Genomic DNA, 15,284 nt, shown 5'->3' on the forward strand with positions numbered 1-15,284 from the left:
AGCCGCCTTGAGATCCAACTTTTCCTCCTAATCTTCTGTGGGAAGGTGGAAGTTTGGCTAGATGACTAAGCCAAAGTGGCAGCATGCCTGGGCTTTGGGAGCGGGCAGAGTTCAAGGGGGCTGGCACACTGGCCCCAAGAGGGCAGAAGGCCGGTCCTTGGGCCACATGGCATCTCCCCACAGCCCCCCAAATCTGCAGTGACCTTACTAAGCTCAAAAGTGGTGAGTATGTTGAATTCCTGATTGAAAATGGTGAAGGAGGTAAGCCGCATGTCTGCATTTAACACAAGGCCAAATGGCAGCACACACAGGTGTGGAAATTTACAAGAAGGGAAAAGCATGAGAACCAAGGCCCAGCAACTTTCAGAAATCGCCAGAAGGACTTGCCCAGCTGTCGATCCTGGAAGTGAGGAGCCTGTCCGGAGTAGCCACGCCTGTGACGGCTACAACCTCTCGTTTGTCCAAGGAGGGACCTGGGTCTCAGAGAGGTTAAATATTTGCCCAAGATTATTCACTTGCTAAAATGATAGAGGCAGGATTTGAACCCAGGCCCACGGGACTCCAAACCTATGCGCTTTACCACTCTCTGGCAGCCAGAGAAGGGACATACTGGGTTCTGAAGGCTGAGTGGGAATTTTCCAGGGAAGGGGTGGGGAAGTGGTAGCAGGCAGAGGAGAGCACAGGTGAGCAGAGCCCAGAGGTGAGAGACCGTGCTGTGTGCAGGTCTCTTCTTCTTTTTTTTAATCTTTCAAAAAAATATTTATTGAGCAGCCGTATCTGCCAGGTCCTGGGATTGACACCGTCCCTGCCCTCATGGGCTTAGGTCCTTGCAGAGGCCCAGTGGAAAGCTTTGGGGTGGTAGGACGTTGGGGGAGCCCCAGAAGGAAGCAGCCAAGGGAGCTCACTGCTCCTCGAGCCCGGCAACGGCGGCATTGACCAAGCTCCCTCTGGAGGTGGCAGGGACTCTCCTGGGCATCGGCCGGATGGCTGGGAGGCCCTGTGGCGGCAGGGGTGGTGGCCTGGACTGCAGGGAGAGGTTAGAGCCCAGAGGTGAGAGATGGTGCTGTGTGCAGGCTTCTGCAGAGGCCACACGAGATGACCAGCAGCTCCCCAACGCAATACACTTTCTCACCCCCAAGCAAGTGAGCTGTTTCCTCCCTCCACAATTACTTCCCCTCAGTCTTTATCTCAAAGCTTTTTCTTATTCTTCAAAACTTATTTCAAGGGCCAATTCTTCCAGGAAACCCAGCTTTTCTCAGAGCGCTGGGCACTCAGCTGGAAAGTGCGAGGCTGCATTTTCCCTGCAGCTGAGAAAGGAGAGTGTGCGTCTCCCTGACCGAGCAGGACACACCCTCACTTCTGTGATATTCCCGCCGCAAACAGAGAACACGGTGGGGGTTGAGAGAAAACAAACCCAGATGGAAGAACATTCTACAGAATAAGTAGACTGTCAAGGTCAATGGAGGAACTGACCCACATTAAAGGAGATGAAGGGGTGTGACAAATAAATGCAGTTCATGACTCTGGAGTAGAATACCAGTGGCAAATTTTGAATAAGGTTTATAGGTTTTTGAGAAGAGAACACCATTATATCAATATTCATTTTCTGATTTTCATCACTGACCTCTGATTATGTAAGAGAATGTCTTTATTTTTTTTGAAACTACCCACTTCAATGCTTGGAGGTAAAAGGGCATCATTTCGGCAGTTCTTCACAAGCGTCTCTGAGAAGTGTTGGTAGAATTCCAACATTTGGGGAAGCTAGGCAAAGGAGAATGGGAATTCTTTATACCATCTCTGCAACTTCTGTAATTCTTGAAACTATTGCAAAATAAAAAGGGTTTTACTGTTAGAGCTAAGAAGAAGGAAGAGAAAGCGAAGAAAGAGAAAGAGGAAAAGGAGGGAGGGAGGGAGGGGTGGGAAAAGAGGGTGAAGAGGAGGAGGGGAAGGGGAAGGAGGAGGAGGTGGGAGAGAAGGAGGAGCATCTCCTGCTCTGTTCCCTCTCAACACTTACACACCCCTGCAGGCTCGCTTACAATGAGCTCCCACTCCTTAAACACACACCTTCAATGTTGCCTCTGTCATGAGGTCTCCAATCTGATAGGGCCTTGAAAACTTTCTGTTGTCTTCATTAAGCAACTTAGTTGCAGAAAACTATAGAGACCCAAACTGCTTCAAAAAAAAAAAAAAAAAGCAGCAGAAGAAGAAGAAGGTGGAGGAGTTACGCACCAGCAGCCCTGCATTTCCCTCAGGTGGTCCAAGGGCACATGATCCCCTCTCCGCCCGAGGCCACACTAGTGGCTTCCCTTCCCTTCAGCCTGGCATTGCTGTTAACCCATTTGATGTCTTCCTTGCTTCCAGAAAAACAGAGTTTCTGTCCTACCATCCAACCCCACAGAGAACATACCTGAAGTTGTATTTCCCGGGACTACGTTGGTTTCCTAAGTCACACTCACCAGGCTCCACCTTTAACCTCCTGTGGCTTAAATTTGCAAAATCTGATAATTGGATTATATCATCTGCAGGGTCTCTTCCAGCCCTGCAGTCTGTGGTTCCGCAGCTCTTGGGAGATCAGACTGAGGAGACCCCAAAGCTGCCTGGCCGTCCAAGATTTGAAAACATTTTCAGTCAAGGCTGTGTTGCCAGCGCCCTTTGTGGGAAGACCTGACACCTAACATAGCCAGGAAATGGAGTCTTTAGGAAATTACAAAATAAAAATAACAACAAAACCCTTAAATAATAATGATTGACATTGGATGGAGGGCGTGGATGCTGACCAGCAAACTGCACGAGTATGACCTCCCACCGCCCTTCCAGCACCCCCATGCAGTGAGTGGTGCTACTTCTGCCATTTTAGAAGTCACTTGTCCAAAGTCACCCAGCTCCCAGAACTCAAGCAGCGGGATTCCAAGCTTTATTCAGAACCCAACATTATGCTGCCTCATCAGAGGAAAATGTCTTTTTTTTTTTTTTTTAAGATTTTATTCATTTATTTGAGAGAGAGAGAGCGAGAGAGCGAAAGGTGAGACAGATCACGGCAGGGGGTGGGGGGCAGAGGAAAAAGCAGACTCAGGGCTGAGCAAGGACCCCGATGCGGGGCTGCATCCCAGGACCCTGACACATGACTCCAGCCGAAGGCAGATGCTTAAACTACTGAGCCACCCAGGCAAAAATGTCTTTAAATGGTTTTTACAATGGAAAACAACTTTAGGGATCGTCTAGCCGCATTTCCCCAAATGGCCCACTATCTAGAGACAGTTTCATAGGCTGTGGTAATGTTGTGGGTGTATGTTGGTGGGGGTGAGGAGACAGAATGTTCCAAGATCAAACAGGTTTGACAAATACTGGGTTAAAGAAAATTTATGGTGATACATCTCCCTGCCTTCATTATGCTAATGTGGAAGAAAGAATGAGATAGAATAATGAGAAAGAAACTGATAGAACTCCACATATATCCCCAACTCATTATTTTCTCATTAGTTCCTCCACCTCAGAACACTTTGGGCCAGGTAGTTCATTGCTGTGGGAACTTTCCTGTGCATTGCAAGATGTTTAGCAGCATCCCTGGTCTCCGCCCACTAGATGCCCGTAGCACACCTCCCTTCCCCCCACATCGTGACAACCCAAAATGGCTCCAGACATTGCCAAATGTCACATGAGTGGCAAAAATGCACCTGGTGAATCCCCTGTTTAGGCCATAGAATTCTTTTCTTCATGGAGGAACTCAAAGGACTCATGTTGTAGGAGACTCACTTCTGGAAACACCACTTTAGTTCACTTATGCTCACCTTGTAGCGGAGGAAATGAAGACCCAGGGAGGTGAGGTTACTTGCTCACATCAGTTATATAACTTGAGTGATGCATGTAAGAGCTAGGTTTCTATAGGGGCTTCATCCCTATCCTAGCACCTCTTGGGTGACTCTGACAATGGGGGCTGAGGGGTGGAATATGGAGGCAGGCCTCACTCAGCTCAACAAAGCCCTATCTTGGTCACTGTTCTGCAGATATTCAAATTCTCTAGCCCTGTTTTTTCCTTTTTTGATGCAGCTCATGGACCCAGGGCACTTAGACACTCATCGAAAGAAAGACCAGCTCATGGCTGACCCTGCGGTCAAGATCATACTGTAATGAATTTCTGTTTTCCAACCAAAAGCACTGGGAGGCTAAGTTCAGAGAGGATCCCTTTTCCTTAATCAATTTCCCTGAAGTCCCCTTTCCTTAAGGATTTCCCAACAATGGTAGTGTTGGGGGCCAAAGTTGACCTCTTGTGTCTCTTCTCCCTGAAGAACCTTTGGAATGGGGGCAGATTTCCACTTATTGAGGCTGATGTGATGTAGAATTAGGATCAGGGGTGTAAATGGTAGAGGGTCAGATGGAGTCTTAGAGAGCAAATGCTGTGCTTTCTAGAGTGTTCAAGCAGAGGCCAAATCCTAAGGTCAGGAGGACCCACAGGAGGGGAAGTTGGACTAGGTACAAATCTAGTACCCACCCTGCCTCTGCATGGGCTGGCCTATGGATCATTCTAGAAGCAGGGACACACCTTAGGCCTTTCTCAGTCCACTGCAGCCTTGGGTTTCAACCACCTCGATGTTAACTTTGGAAGACTAAAGAGATAGTCCGGGGCCAGTTGGCTTCCAGTCCGGGACGATGAGCACTCGGTGCTCTGCAAAGCTGTTCTCACCCACCAAGTACACACACGGTGTTGACAATGTTAGCTGTCACCCCTACTGGGCTTGCCATGAGGCTGGCACTGCCCAGCAGGCTTTACACTTATAACGCGTTTCATCTCTACAACCTCCCGTGGCAGGCACTGTTATTGTGCCCATTTACAGACGAGGAAACGGAGACACAAGAGTTCAGTAAGTTGCACAAGGTCACAGAACTAATAAGTATCAGAGCCAGCTTTGAAATCCAGGTGGTCTGGATCCAGAGGCTCTCAAACTCTGCGCTACCCAGCCCCCCTACATGCCTGAAAACACAGGTCTGAGAGCCCTGCCATTAAGGTGATAAAGACACTGTGGACTGGTCAGGAAACCTCCCAGGGCATGGTATGTGATTGGTAACGACTGGAAAGACAGGAAAAACCAACTCTTCCTTTTAAAAAGGCCTTATGGGAAAATGACATGGTTAAAGCAGAATCTGATCAGCCACCTTCCTAAAGGGTGATATTCTAGAGTGATAAAGACTGATCAGCTGCTTCTCTTCCCGTGCGGACGGACACCAAGGTGAGCTGGCCACGCCGAAGTTTGGTAGCCTGACCGGGCATGCGTCTTTGTTTGAGGCGCGTGGTGTGTGGAACGCAAAGCAATGCTGCCACCTGCTGGAGAAATGGATGATTTCCCCCGTCTTTCCTGAACAATTTAACAGCTGTGGAAATAAAGGAGAGAGATTTCAATCTCAACCCATCTCCGCATGTGCTGAGTTGGTGCCCACTTGTGATCATGGCCAAAGACATAATTTTGGTTCACCTCACTTTAGAGCGTAAGTATTTTTCCAGGTCTGTTGACGCTTGAAGAATAGACTTCCCTCAACCCTCACCGCCACCACTGACACTCCAGACATCATTCTCTCTCCCCTGGACTTCGAGCCACCTCCAGCTGATCACCTGCCACCATTTCCTCGCCTACACACGTCCTTCTCCAGGTGATCCCTTTCGACGGAGGGCAGAGCACATGCTCGTCTTCATGTAATCCCCCGGTGGGTTCCTGTCGCGCACAGAGAAAAATGCGGACTCTTACCATGGCCTGGGCAGCCCTACACGATCTAGCTCCTGCCCGCTCTCTGATCGCTCCCTCGGTTCCTGCAGCCATGACCCTCTGTCTGTTTTTTGCACATGGAAGGCTCCTTTGCACCTGGGATCTTCTGTATTTGCCATTCTTTCTGCCAAAAGGATGCTCTGGACCCAAATTTGCAGTCTGTCAACTCTGTGTTACTTAAAACTTAGTATCAGTGTCACTTCCCCAGGGACATTTTTCTGGCCATTTATTTTAAAACATAAAACCTCAGTCTCTGCTGCATAATAGATATGTGATAAATATTAATTTCCTTCTTTTTACCAGACAGCACAGCCTCGGATGCCGTCGGCACAAACAGAGCCACGAGCGTAAAGAATTACTGTTTGCAGTCCTCACCTGCCCCCAGCTCTGAAGTTAGTACAGGACTGGGAGAGCACATCACCGGTTAGCAAAAGTTCACTGAGCTGGGAAGACCGAGGAAATCGTTATACGTGGGCGAGTTTGGCTTGTGTCAACCCCCCCCCCACACACACACACACCGACACACACGTTCATGCTTCCAGTTACCCACACCCTGGTCTGTTTATTAATAAGCCATTTCCTGTTGGAAACTGATAGAGAAGCTGTCCTCCAGAGCCTTCCACCTTCGGTGGTAAGGCAACGTATTCTTGTTTGACCCTTGTGGACTCCGTAAGAAGCAGAGTACAGGGGAAAGACTTCAGACCTATAGTCAAGCCCTTCGCCAAAGGCATCTCTATGTGTCTGGCAATGGTATTTGCTCCATAAATGACCTACTGAATGGCTTCGTTATTTTGTCTTTAATGTTGCAATTTGCTAAAGTGAATGGGATTGAGGATGAGATCAATGTAATACGGGTAGGGAGGTGGCAGAAGGGGACACTCCTCAAATGAGCAACTAGAAGCTTCTCTACCCCTGCCTGGGGTGGTGGCAGAAGTCTGTGAGTGGCAAGCTAGTGTGCAAGGGCACTCTGGACACCAGGTCTGGTGATCTAATGCCTCCACTCAGCGCCCCCCTGCACCCCGGGTTCCTCTTCTTGCTGAAAGAACCTTGCAGACATGTCCGGGAGGAACTGGGGCCTCAGGCCTGCCACCAGGTCTCGGCTGCTTTAACATCAGCCAAACACGGCATAGAGAAACCCTCAGTCACGAGCCTTCTGGGCTCATCTCCAAAAGGGGATGAAGTCGAGAATGACAGTGTCTCATCTGTCAACATCCTTTATAAGCACGCTTCCTGAAACCGAACACTGAAGGATCTCTATCTTTAAATAAACCATTTCCCCAACTGGTGTGAAAGGAGAAATGGCCCTTTTCACTCCACCAGAAACTAAAATAGTGCTTTTGTGAGGGACGTCGCCGCAGGTAGACTGAAAACATAATTGGGAAACCTCAGTGTAAAACAGAAAAACCACCTCTTCCGCTTCCACACTTAGGGGCAGCTCTTAGTCAAGAGGACTAAGAATCCAAGGAATTAGCCATAGAGCTTAGATCAATTCTGCACTTTCCTCTGCACTTTCCAGGCCTCTGCCTGAGTCTCCAGGCTTCTCGGTCCCAGGGCTGCCCCTACCACCCTTATCTTGCTGTGTTCCTGCCTCCCAGCTGCTGCTGTCCTCCCCGAGCCCCCCCTGCCTGGGGTCACTGTGTGCCCTGCCCTGTGGCCTTCCTCTGGCTCTGTCCCTCCCCACAGGTGATGGAACAAAGCCTCTGCCCCTCCTTTCAGACAGTGCTCGGGGCACCCCCAAATTGCATGCCCTGTGGCCCCAGACCACTTACAGAGGACAGTCAGGACCTTGCCCGTGGTCCAGTGTCTTGAAGGCGACTGTGTTGTCCCCACCAGACCAGGGAGCAGCAACCTGTGGGATGGAGCCAGAGAGGGCAAGGGAAAGAGGCCAGGCCTCAGCACCAAGGAGTGGGACGTTCTGAATTCGAACCTGCCTTCCCCGGGTCCTGATGAAGAGCAATTCATCACGGTAGGAGGATAAAAGAAATCTTGTGTAATTTTTACATATTTAACTATCTGGTGTATGGGCCTGCATTTGCTTTCTGGTATGGGCTCTGCAAAGTTCGTGGGGGCCTTTCCCCTCCTACCTCCCGCCCAACTGCCTCGGTTTTCAACATATTGCCCGTGGCCACAGTGTCTCCTGCGTGCCCCCCATTCCTACCCCAGCTGGGGTTCGGGGCAGACGCGTGAGGCCGAGGTGAGCCAGCGCCCCGTAGGATCCTCTCTTTATTTGAAATGTTGATATTTTGTTCATCATGAGTTTTTTGACATTAATTTTTAAAAAATATTGCACAAAACATGATTTCTCTTGAATCTTGAGTTTTCAGGTTCCCCCGAAGTTTATGCCTGAGAACGAGTGCCTCGTTCCCCTCCCGCCAGTTCTTCCCCGCCTTTTCAAGCATCTTTCCCTTCTCATTTCTTCCATGGCAGCCCTGGCTCAGAGCCTCATCTCATCAGCTGGGCAGCCTACAGTTCCCGGCTCCCATCCATCCTCAACCCGGACCCAGCATTGTCTTCCTGTGTAGAGGTTGAGTTGTGAGCCTCTCCCTCCCCAAATCCTTCAAAGCTTCCTGCCTCCTGTAGGGTCCAAAGCCCATCATGCTCACTGGCTCCATGTTCACTAGGCTCCACGTTCTGGGTCCTGCTAACCTTTTTGGCTTCCTCCCCGGCCAAATCCCTCAGTCCTATGCTCGTCTACGCGCCCTTGCCCAGAGAAGCCTGCGGTCTGCCTCACTGCCTCTGGGCTGCCCTTCCTCACCTGGGGCCTCTTCCCTCCCTTGCCTTCACTGTGGAGTCTGGCTGAGCCTTCAAGGATCAGTTTCCATGAGCTCTCATGGTGGTGTCCCAAGTGGGTCCTGCCACTCCTTCAGTGTTTCAACTAAACCTGCCTCTCCGACTTCTATTTACTTTACTTGCTGCCCTGCCCCTGCCCGCCTCCCTAGGGGTGACTGTGGGCACCTTGTCCCGTGAGTCCGAGCCTTGCTCCCCATGCCCAGGGCTGTGTGGCGGCACTGAGGACACTTTGGCCTGCCCTCAACCTCCAGCTCCAGTTCATACTTTGACCCATATTCTGCTTATTCCTTCATGGCCTTTGTAATGGATCTTTCTCCACAGCAACATGGATCTTCTCTGCCTGATGGGCGTCCAGTGATGCCTCAGACTTGATCTGAAGTTGGAGCCTTAGGCTGACACTCTAAGCACCTAGAGCAAAGGTCTACAAAAGTGACCTCCTTTGTCCACAACCAAAGTTATTCCATAGGACACCACAACACCTTCTATTTGGCAGTCTCTCTCCCCCTCTGAGGTCCTCCACAGGGACCTGGAATGGGGCAGGGCTGCTAGAATCTGTCCCCGTTACACGCAGACGCCCATGAGTGTGGCCAGCAGCGAGCACCCTGTGTAGGCAATGAGGGAAAGAGGGGACTTTTTAATGCTCACAATCAACGCCCCCCTCGAGATTGGTCTGAAGGTATATTCCAATTTATGTGAAATCTGAACATCAAGATGGATTCATTTGCTTTTTAATGTGAAGTAATAGCCACTTCCCCAGCCACCCCCACAATGATTCAAAGCAGCACCTTCCAAGCTCATGGCTACCCCCACCCCCCGAGGGGGGCGGCTCTCCCCGCTGCTCGAGGGCGGGAGTAGGAGAGGCGGCGGTAGCCTCAGTCGCCATTACTCTGTGTGTGGGGCTCTCTACCCGTACAGACGCCCACAGATCGAGAGATGGTATAGTTTCCGTGCCGTTGTTACCGTTCAGAGTCCACTCTCTGTGTCTTGATGCCTGAAGGTAAGAGATCGAGAACATGGAGGATGCCAGGAACCGTGCCACTCACTCACAATTTAGCCCTCCTGACAACCCCGAATATTGGTGCATTGGTCTCCCAGGCCTGTGGCAACAGATGACCGCAAACCGAGGGGGTTAAAACAACAGACATTTTTTCTCTCACCATTCTGGAAGTTAGAAGTCCAAAGCCAAGGTGTCCACAGGGTTGGTTCCTTCTTGAGGCCGCCAGGGAGAATCTGCTCCACGCCTCCCTTCTAGCATCTGCTGCTTGCCTGCGGTACCCCGTGTTCCTTGGCTTTTGGACACGTGGCCCCAGGGTCTGTCTCCTTCACATGGCATTCTCCCTGTGATTTCTGTGTCTGTGTCTCTGTCCGAATTTCCCTTTCCTTATAAGAACACCAGTCATTAGATCAGGATCCACCCCAATCCAGCATGACCTTATCGTAATTACATCGTCAAAGACCTATTTCCAAATAAGGTCACATTCACAGGTACCTAGAGTGAGAACTTCAACATTTTTTTTTTTTTTTTGGCAGAGGGATACAATTCAACCCACAATAGTAGGTATTGTTCTAATCCGCGTATTAAACAGAGACACAGAGTAACTTACTCAGAGATACACAGAAAATAGGTGGTACGACTCAGTTTTTAATTTGTCTAGACCTAAGTATTACCACTTGATAATTGCTTGTACCAGGCCCTCTGCTGGGTGCTTCATTTTCATGTCTAATCTTCATTTCAACTGCATATATTTATTATCCCCCATTTTATAAAGAGAGGCACGGAGTGTTTAAGAAGCTTGCCCAGAGTCACACGAATACGAAGTGGCAGATCTGGGAATGCATCCAATAATTCTCTCCCAGGTCAACCCACCAGCACATCTCCGAGAGGCCTCACCCGTCCTCGCTCCACGTCCCCCGGTATAACTCCCTACTGCAGCTGAGAATCGTGACTGCAAGGGACATGTTGCTGGAATGTCCCAAGTGAACAGTGTAAAGGCAAAACTGATCATTGGGACCACAGCACTGCAGCTTGATACCTCACAGAGGGTACAAGTCTGATGGGAAAGACCAAGTCCTCATCTTCCTTCTGACAGCCAGGGACGAGCTGCCCGGAAAAACCAGGAGAGTGAGTGAGTCCCGTTAAAGAGCAATATATGTCATAACCAATCACTTCCCCACAGGGCGCTGCACATACGCTGGGGCCGCTTCTGGGTTCTAAGGGGCGCCTCACTGGGAAGAAGCGTCCACGACCACAGTGCGGAGGGACCACGTCTCAGCCAGACCCATGGAGTGGCTGTTTATATTGCCTCATTCTTCCTCAAAATAAAAAATCAAAAGCATCACCTTCTTCACCTCCTGCCGGCGGCGGTGCTCTCTTCCCTCCTCAACACCAGCGAGGAGGCTCACACGTGCACGTCCCAGTGCCTCGCAAACACGGCAGCCTGCACACGGCAGAAGCCGCAGAAACTTCTTCAAAGCAGCACGAGAGAATGAGTGAGAAAGCCCTCAGCCCAATGCCGCTAGCTAAGGTCTGACCAGCACTTACAAGCCAGGATTGGTTTTGCTTGTATTATCTCAAAAAGATAGCACATGGGCAGGGGCGAGGAACATGGGCTTTGGAGGCAGGCGGACTCAGATGCCCACGCCAGCTCTCCTGGGCACGACCTGTGGGAACTTAGGTCATTTCTCTTCTCTCAGCCTGTTGTCTTACTTGTGAAATGAAGATGTTGACATAAATTCATAGAGATGTTATAAGGAATATTAACATACCACTCTGACTCTTGATTCCTAAGAAGGACTATAAGCTATGGGTAAGAATAAAACACTCCTTTAAATTTGATCTTATTTATCTTATCCCATGTACCTAAATTTCTATTTAAAAGAGACCTGGCTTAGGGGCACCTGGGTGGCTCAGTTGGTGAAGCATCTGCCTTCGGCTCAGGTCATGATCTCGGGGTCCTGGGATTGAGCCCTGCATCGGGCTCCCTGCTCGGCAGAGAGCCTGCTTCTCCCTCTCCCTCTGCCGCTCCCCGTGCTTGTGGTCTCTCTTTCACTCTCAAATAAATAAATAAAATCTTAAAAAAGAGAGAGAGAGAGACCTGGCTTAAACAGTGAATGGGAGCACAGCTCTGGATGCATCCAGGATGTGAAAACAAGTAACAGGATGAGAAGATACCAGATTGGTAGGAGACACTCATTTCTTTCATGTGCTCAATATTATCCCACTGAATAACACACACACACACACACACACACACAAAACTGGATGGGGTTAGGGGAGAACGAGTACCACTCTATTGCCTGCCCCTACTGTTTGAGAAGTTCATTTGGAATAGGATTAGTTAGGGCATGTGAGTCCCGGGGGATATGACCCCCAAGCTCCAGACTGAAGATGTGCCGGGAAGGGACCCGGGCCCAGGACCCTTCTCAAGTAGGAGACACTATATAGGAGGTAGGAGAAAATAAACCAGACTCACATGTCTCAAGAAAGCATATAAATAAAAGAAATCTTAGGAAAAATAAATTCATAACGGTTTAGTGATTTACCTTACCTTTTTAATCGATGTCTATGATTTTATTGTTATTACTAAAATCACATTGTTCATTAACAGTAGTTTCTCACAATTTAAGTCTGTAAATACCTTATGTTCAGTTTTATATCAATGAGACGAAATCCTAAAGGGCAGGGATGACGTTCTACTCAGCGGTGCCTCCCTTGACTTAGTGTGCGGAAGAGAGATGGCAAATGCAGGGTGGATTTGTGCACCTCTAAGAGAGCTACAGAGAGTCAACAGCTTCAACCAGCAGCTCCAGGCACCGCTAAGCAACTCAAGCTCCTCTTGAAATCGATGCACCTGCAGAAGTAATGTGTACTCTCTATACCAACCATGGAATAAGGAAAATCCGTAATACGGACACAATTACAAAATGGCATTTAAGTCGGAAGAAAACCGGGAGTAAACGGATCGATGGTTGCATTTTTGTTCATTGAAAGTACCAATCCGTTTCACAAAAACAAGCTTTATAGAAAGACGAACGGAGTAATTTGTCTTGTCAGTTACAATTCATACAAAAATAGGCTCCAATATTAGCTACATACAACCATTCAAATACGATTTAAGGAGTATCAAAAAAAAAAAAAACTCTTTAAAAAAGTACAGTAGCAGCAAAAACACTGAACATTTGTAAACAAAACCACCAGTAACAAACCTATGCTTAATAACAAAAAAACGTGCATTCTTTTTAAAACATTAAATATATATAATAAAAAACAATATTGGCCATTTTTTCTTAACATACAATACTCAACATCTGAAACAATATGATCAATAACAGACACGAATCGGTGTTATAAGGCATATTGAACAGTCTTTTCCACGACACTCAGGGCATCATGTTGCTGCAGAAGGTAAACTCTGCAAAAGTCTTCTCCTCGCTGTGATCCGCACACACCGGGGGCACTCGGAGGACCGGAAGCACTGCTTGTGAAAGCAAGCTCTGCACCCTACGAGTAGGAGGACAGCCATCAGCGAGCGGCCTATCTCGTCTTCTCACATATGTACAGATGCTCATCCCCACCCTGGGGAGAGAGGTGGTCTGAATCCAGAAACCAGTCGTACGACAGGAAATGAGGAAGGTTGTGGAAACCGCGGGATTCTGAAGTGCCCAGTATGTCATGAACACGAGGCTGAGAGAGTCTGATGCAGCGGATGCTCCCATACACCCCCCCACACACACCCCACTCTTAGGAGGCGGCCCTAACTGGAAATGGCCCTAACTGGAGACACCTGCCTCCCACCCTCCCTCCCTCAAGGTCATCTCCCTTTGCTGGCACTGGCCTACATCCGGTGACTGATCAACATGGGGTTTAAAGGTCTGGCTGGCCCCTGTCCCCAGTATGTGACAACGCGGAAGGCCATCCTGCTTCGGAGTGCCCTGTGGGATGTGCTGAGCCTTTGTTGCTACCACACCACGGTTCACCTTCTCCCCCTGCCAAGTCCTACTGACTTCACAGCCCCCACAGGTGTGGAGCCTGCGAACACGCCCCACGAGCTTTCTGCATGCACATCCGTGCCCCGGAGCCTCTCCTGCGATCCTGCCTAAGGGGCTCGGGGAGACAGTGCTGGTGTGGTCTAAGGGGAAGAATGGCTCTTATCAAGGGTAAAGGCAGAATGCACGGTCAGATCTCTCCCACGAAACAGTTTAGAGATCATGGGATTTCCTCAAGCATGAATACATACAGTCAAACAAGGTCTGAAAATCTCTGCTGTGAAGAGCCACATAGTAAATGCGTTAGGTCTTTCGGGGTACATGGTTTCCGTGACAACGACTCAAACTGCCCTTGGAGTGCGACAGGTGCCAGAGACAGCACCTCGGCCTTAGGCATGACCATGGTCCTATTCTAAAACTGGGGCGGTGGCTGTGGCCTGTCCTGGTGGGAAAGAACGGGGGCACAGGCAAAAGGGGGACCACTCTTGCCTCTAAACACTATATGGGGAGACGTCGCCCTTCATCCGCACCCCACCCAAATACTCCTCCCCATGCACCCAAAACTCCACGAGCTCCTATCCAACATGCAAGCATGCACCAGCATCATTATACTTTAAACAACGTTGTGCTTAAATGATTAAGTTGCCATTAAGCTAATTTTGTGCTTCAGTTATTAAGCTATTATCAAGCTGACGTTACGAAGTTGTTAAAATACCTGCACATCTTCTACATGTCTCGGTCTGAAAGGGGAAGATGACGGCTGTACTCTGGCAGAATTCACAAATGAAGCCCTTCCCTTGACACAGCTGCAAGAGAAGGGCCCAAAAAGTTAAAATCCTCCTTGGCAACGTTTCTTTTGATGGAGAAGCCAAGTCACCACTTTTACAGAACTTTATAAACATCTGTTTTTAAGTGTCCGGAACCCCAGCCTCTAGAAGGAACGGGATGCTATATCACGCTATAGTAGGGTAAACGAATGCGAACAGTATGTGTGCATCTGCTTTGCCTGGAGAGATTTCACAGCCCTGGATCCCAAGTCCACACGGCTGTCCTTGGCACGTCAGGGCAGATGGGAGTCAGGCAAGGCCCCGAGCAGGGCTTGGCACCGACACTAAGAAGTCACTTGGCCCAGGCTTGCTTCCCTTGCTTGCCAGCACGACGATCTTGGCGGTCACCGAATAGCTCTGAACCTCATTTCTCTCATCTGGAAATAGTGTTCCCCGCACTTCCCTCCTGGTTGGTGGGGGTTAAATGAGGTCAAGTGCAGAACACCCATCCCAGGTCCTGATGGGTAAGGGACAGCTCAGGGACACACCGATCCCGGGTGCACCTTACCTCACAGCTGGCCACATGTGCGAGGGAAGCTTTTAGAATGTCCTTGAGCAAGGGCACCAGCAGCCTTTTCTTGACCCTGACCAGATCCTCCAGGGAGAACAGGTGGAGCTCATCAGTCAAGTGCCTCGGCACCTGCTCAAACTCCTTTAGCTCACTGCCAGGGAGGAAACAAAGAGCAATTCAGACAGCCACCCACGCAGAGGCCACGACACAAGAAGGCTGAGCGGCCAGTGGTTTTCTCTGGTGCTCACACTTAATTTTTTTTGAACTCAATTAAAAAAAAAAAAAACCCCAAGAGCAAGTTGACCTGACTCACCGTCTGACATTTTGCAAGTCTGTTTGGAAGCCAGGAACTTAAAATTCCATAAAAGCGGATTTCAAAAAGCTGAACCAGCAGAAAAGCCTATCTCTTGCAGT

General features: G+C 49.4%; 1 protein-coding gene across 7 annotated transcripts in view; it reads right to left on the bottom strand.

Annotated features, from left to right (window-relative positions):
• Positions 1 to 12,086: 12,086 nt before the first annotated feature.
• The window catches only part of RUBCNL (rubicon like autophagy enhancer), a 40,503-nt gene continuing 37,305 nt past the window's right edge, over positions 12,087 to 15,284 (bottom strand). For all 7 annotated transcript variants that reach the window (XM_032403011.1, XM_032403008.1, XM_032403009.1 and 4 more), the window contains 3 exons: positions 14,868 to 15,021; positions 14,248 to 14,338; positions 12,087 to 13,047 (listed from right to left, as the gene is read on the bottom strand). In XM_032403011.1, coding sequence (XP_032258902.1) covers positions 12,935 to 13,047; positions 14,248 to 14,338; positions 14,868 to 15,021 — 358 coding nt within the window. In that variant the 3' untranslated portion in view covers positions 12,087 to 12,934. The remainder of the gene's footprint in view (positions 13,048 to 14,247; positions 14,339 to 14,867; positions 15,022 to 15,284) is intronic.

Source organism: Phoca vitulina, unplaced genomic scaffold (genome assembly GCF_004348235.1).
Source record: "Phoca vitulina isolate PV1807 unplaced genomic scaffold, GSC_HSeal_1.0 scaffold5, whole genome shotgun sequence".
Lineage (NCBI taxonomy): Eukaryota > Metazoa > Chordata > Mammalia > Carnivora > Phocidae > Phoca > Phoca vitulina.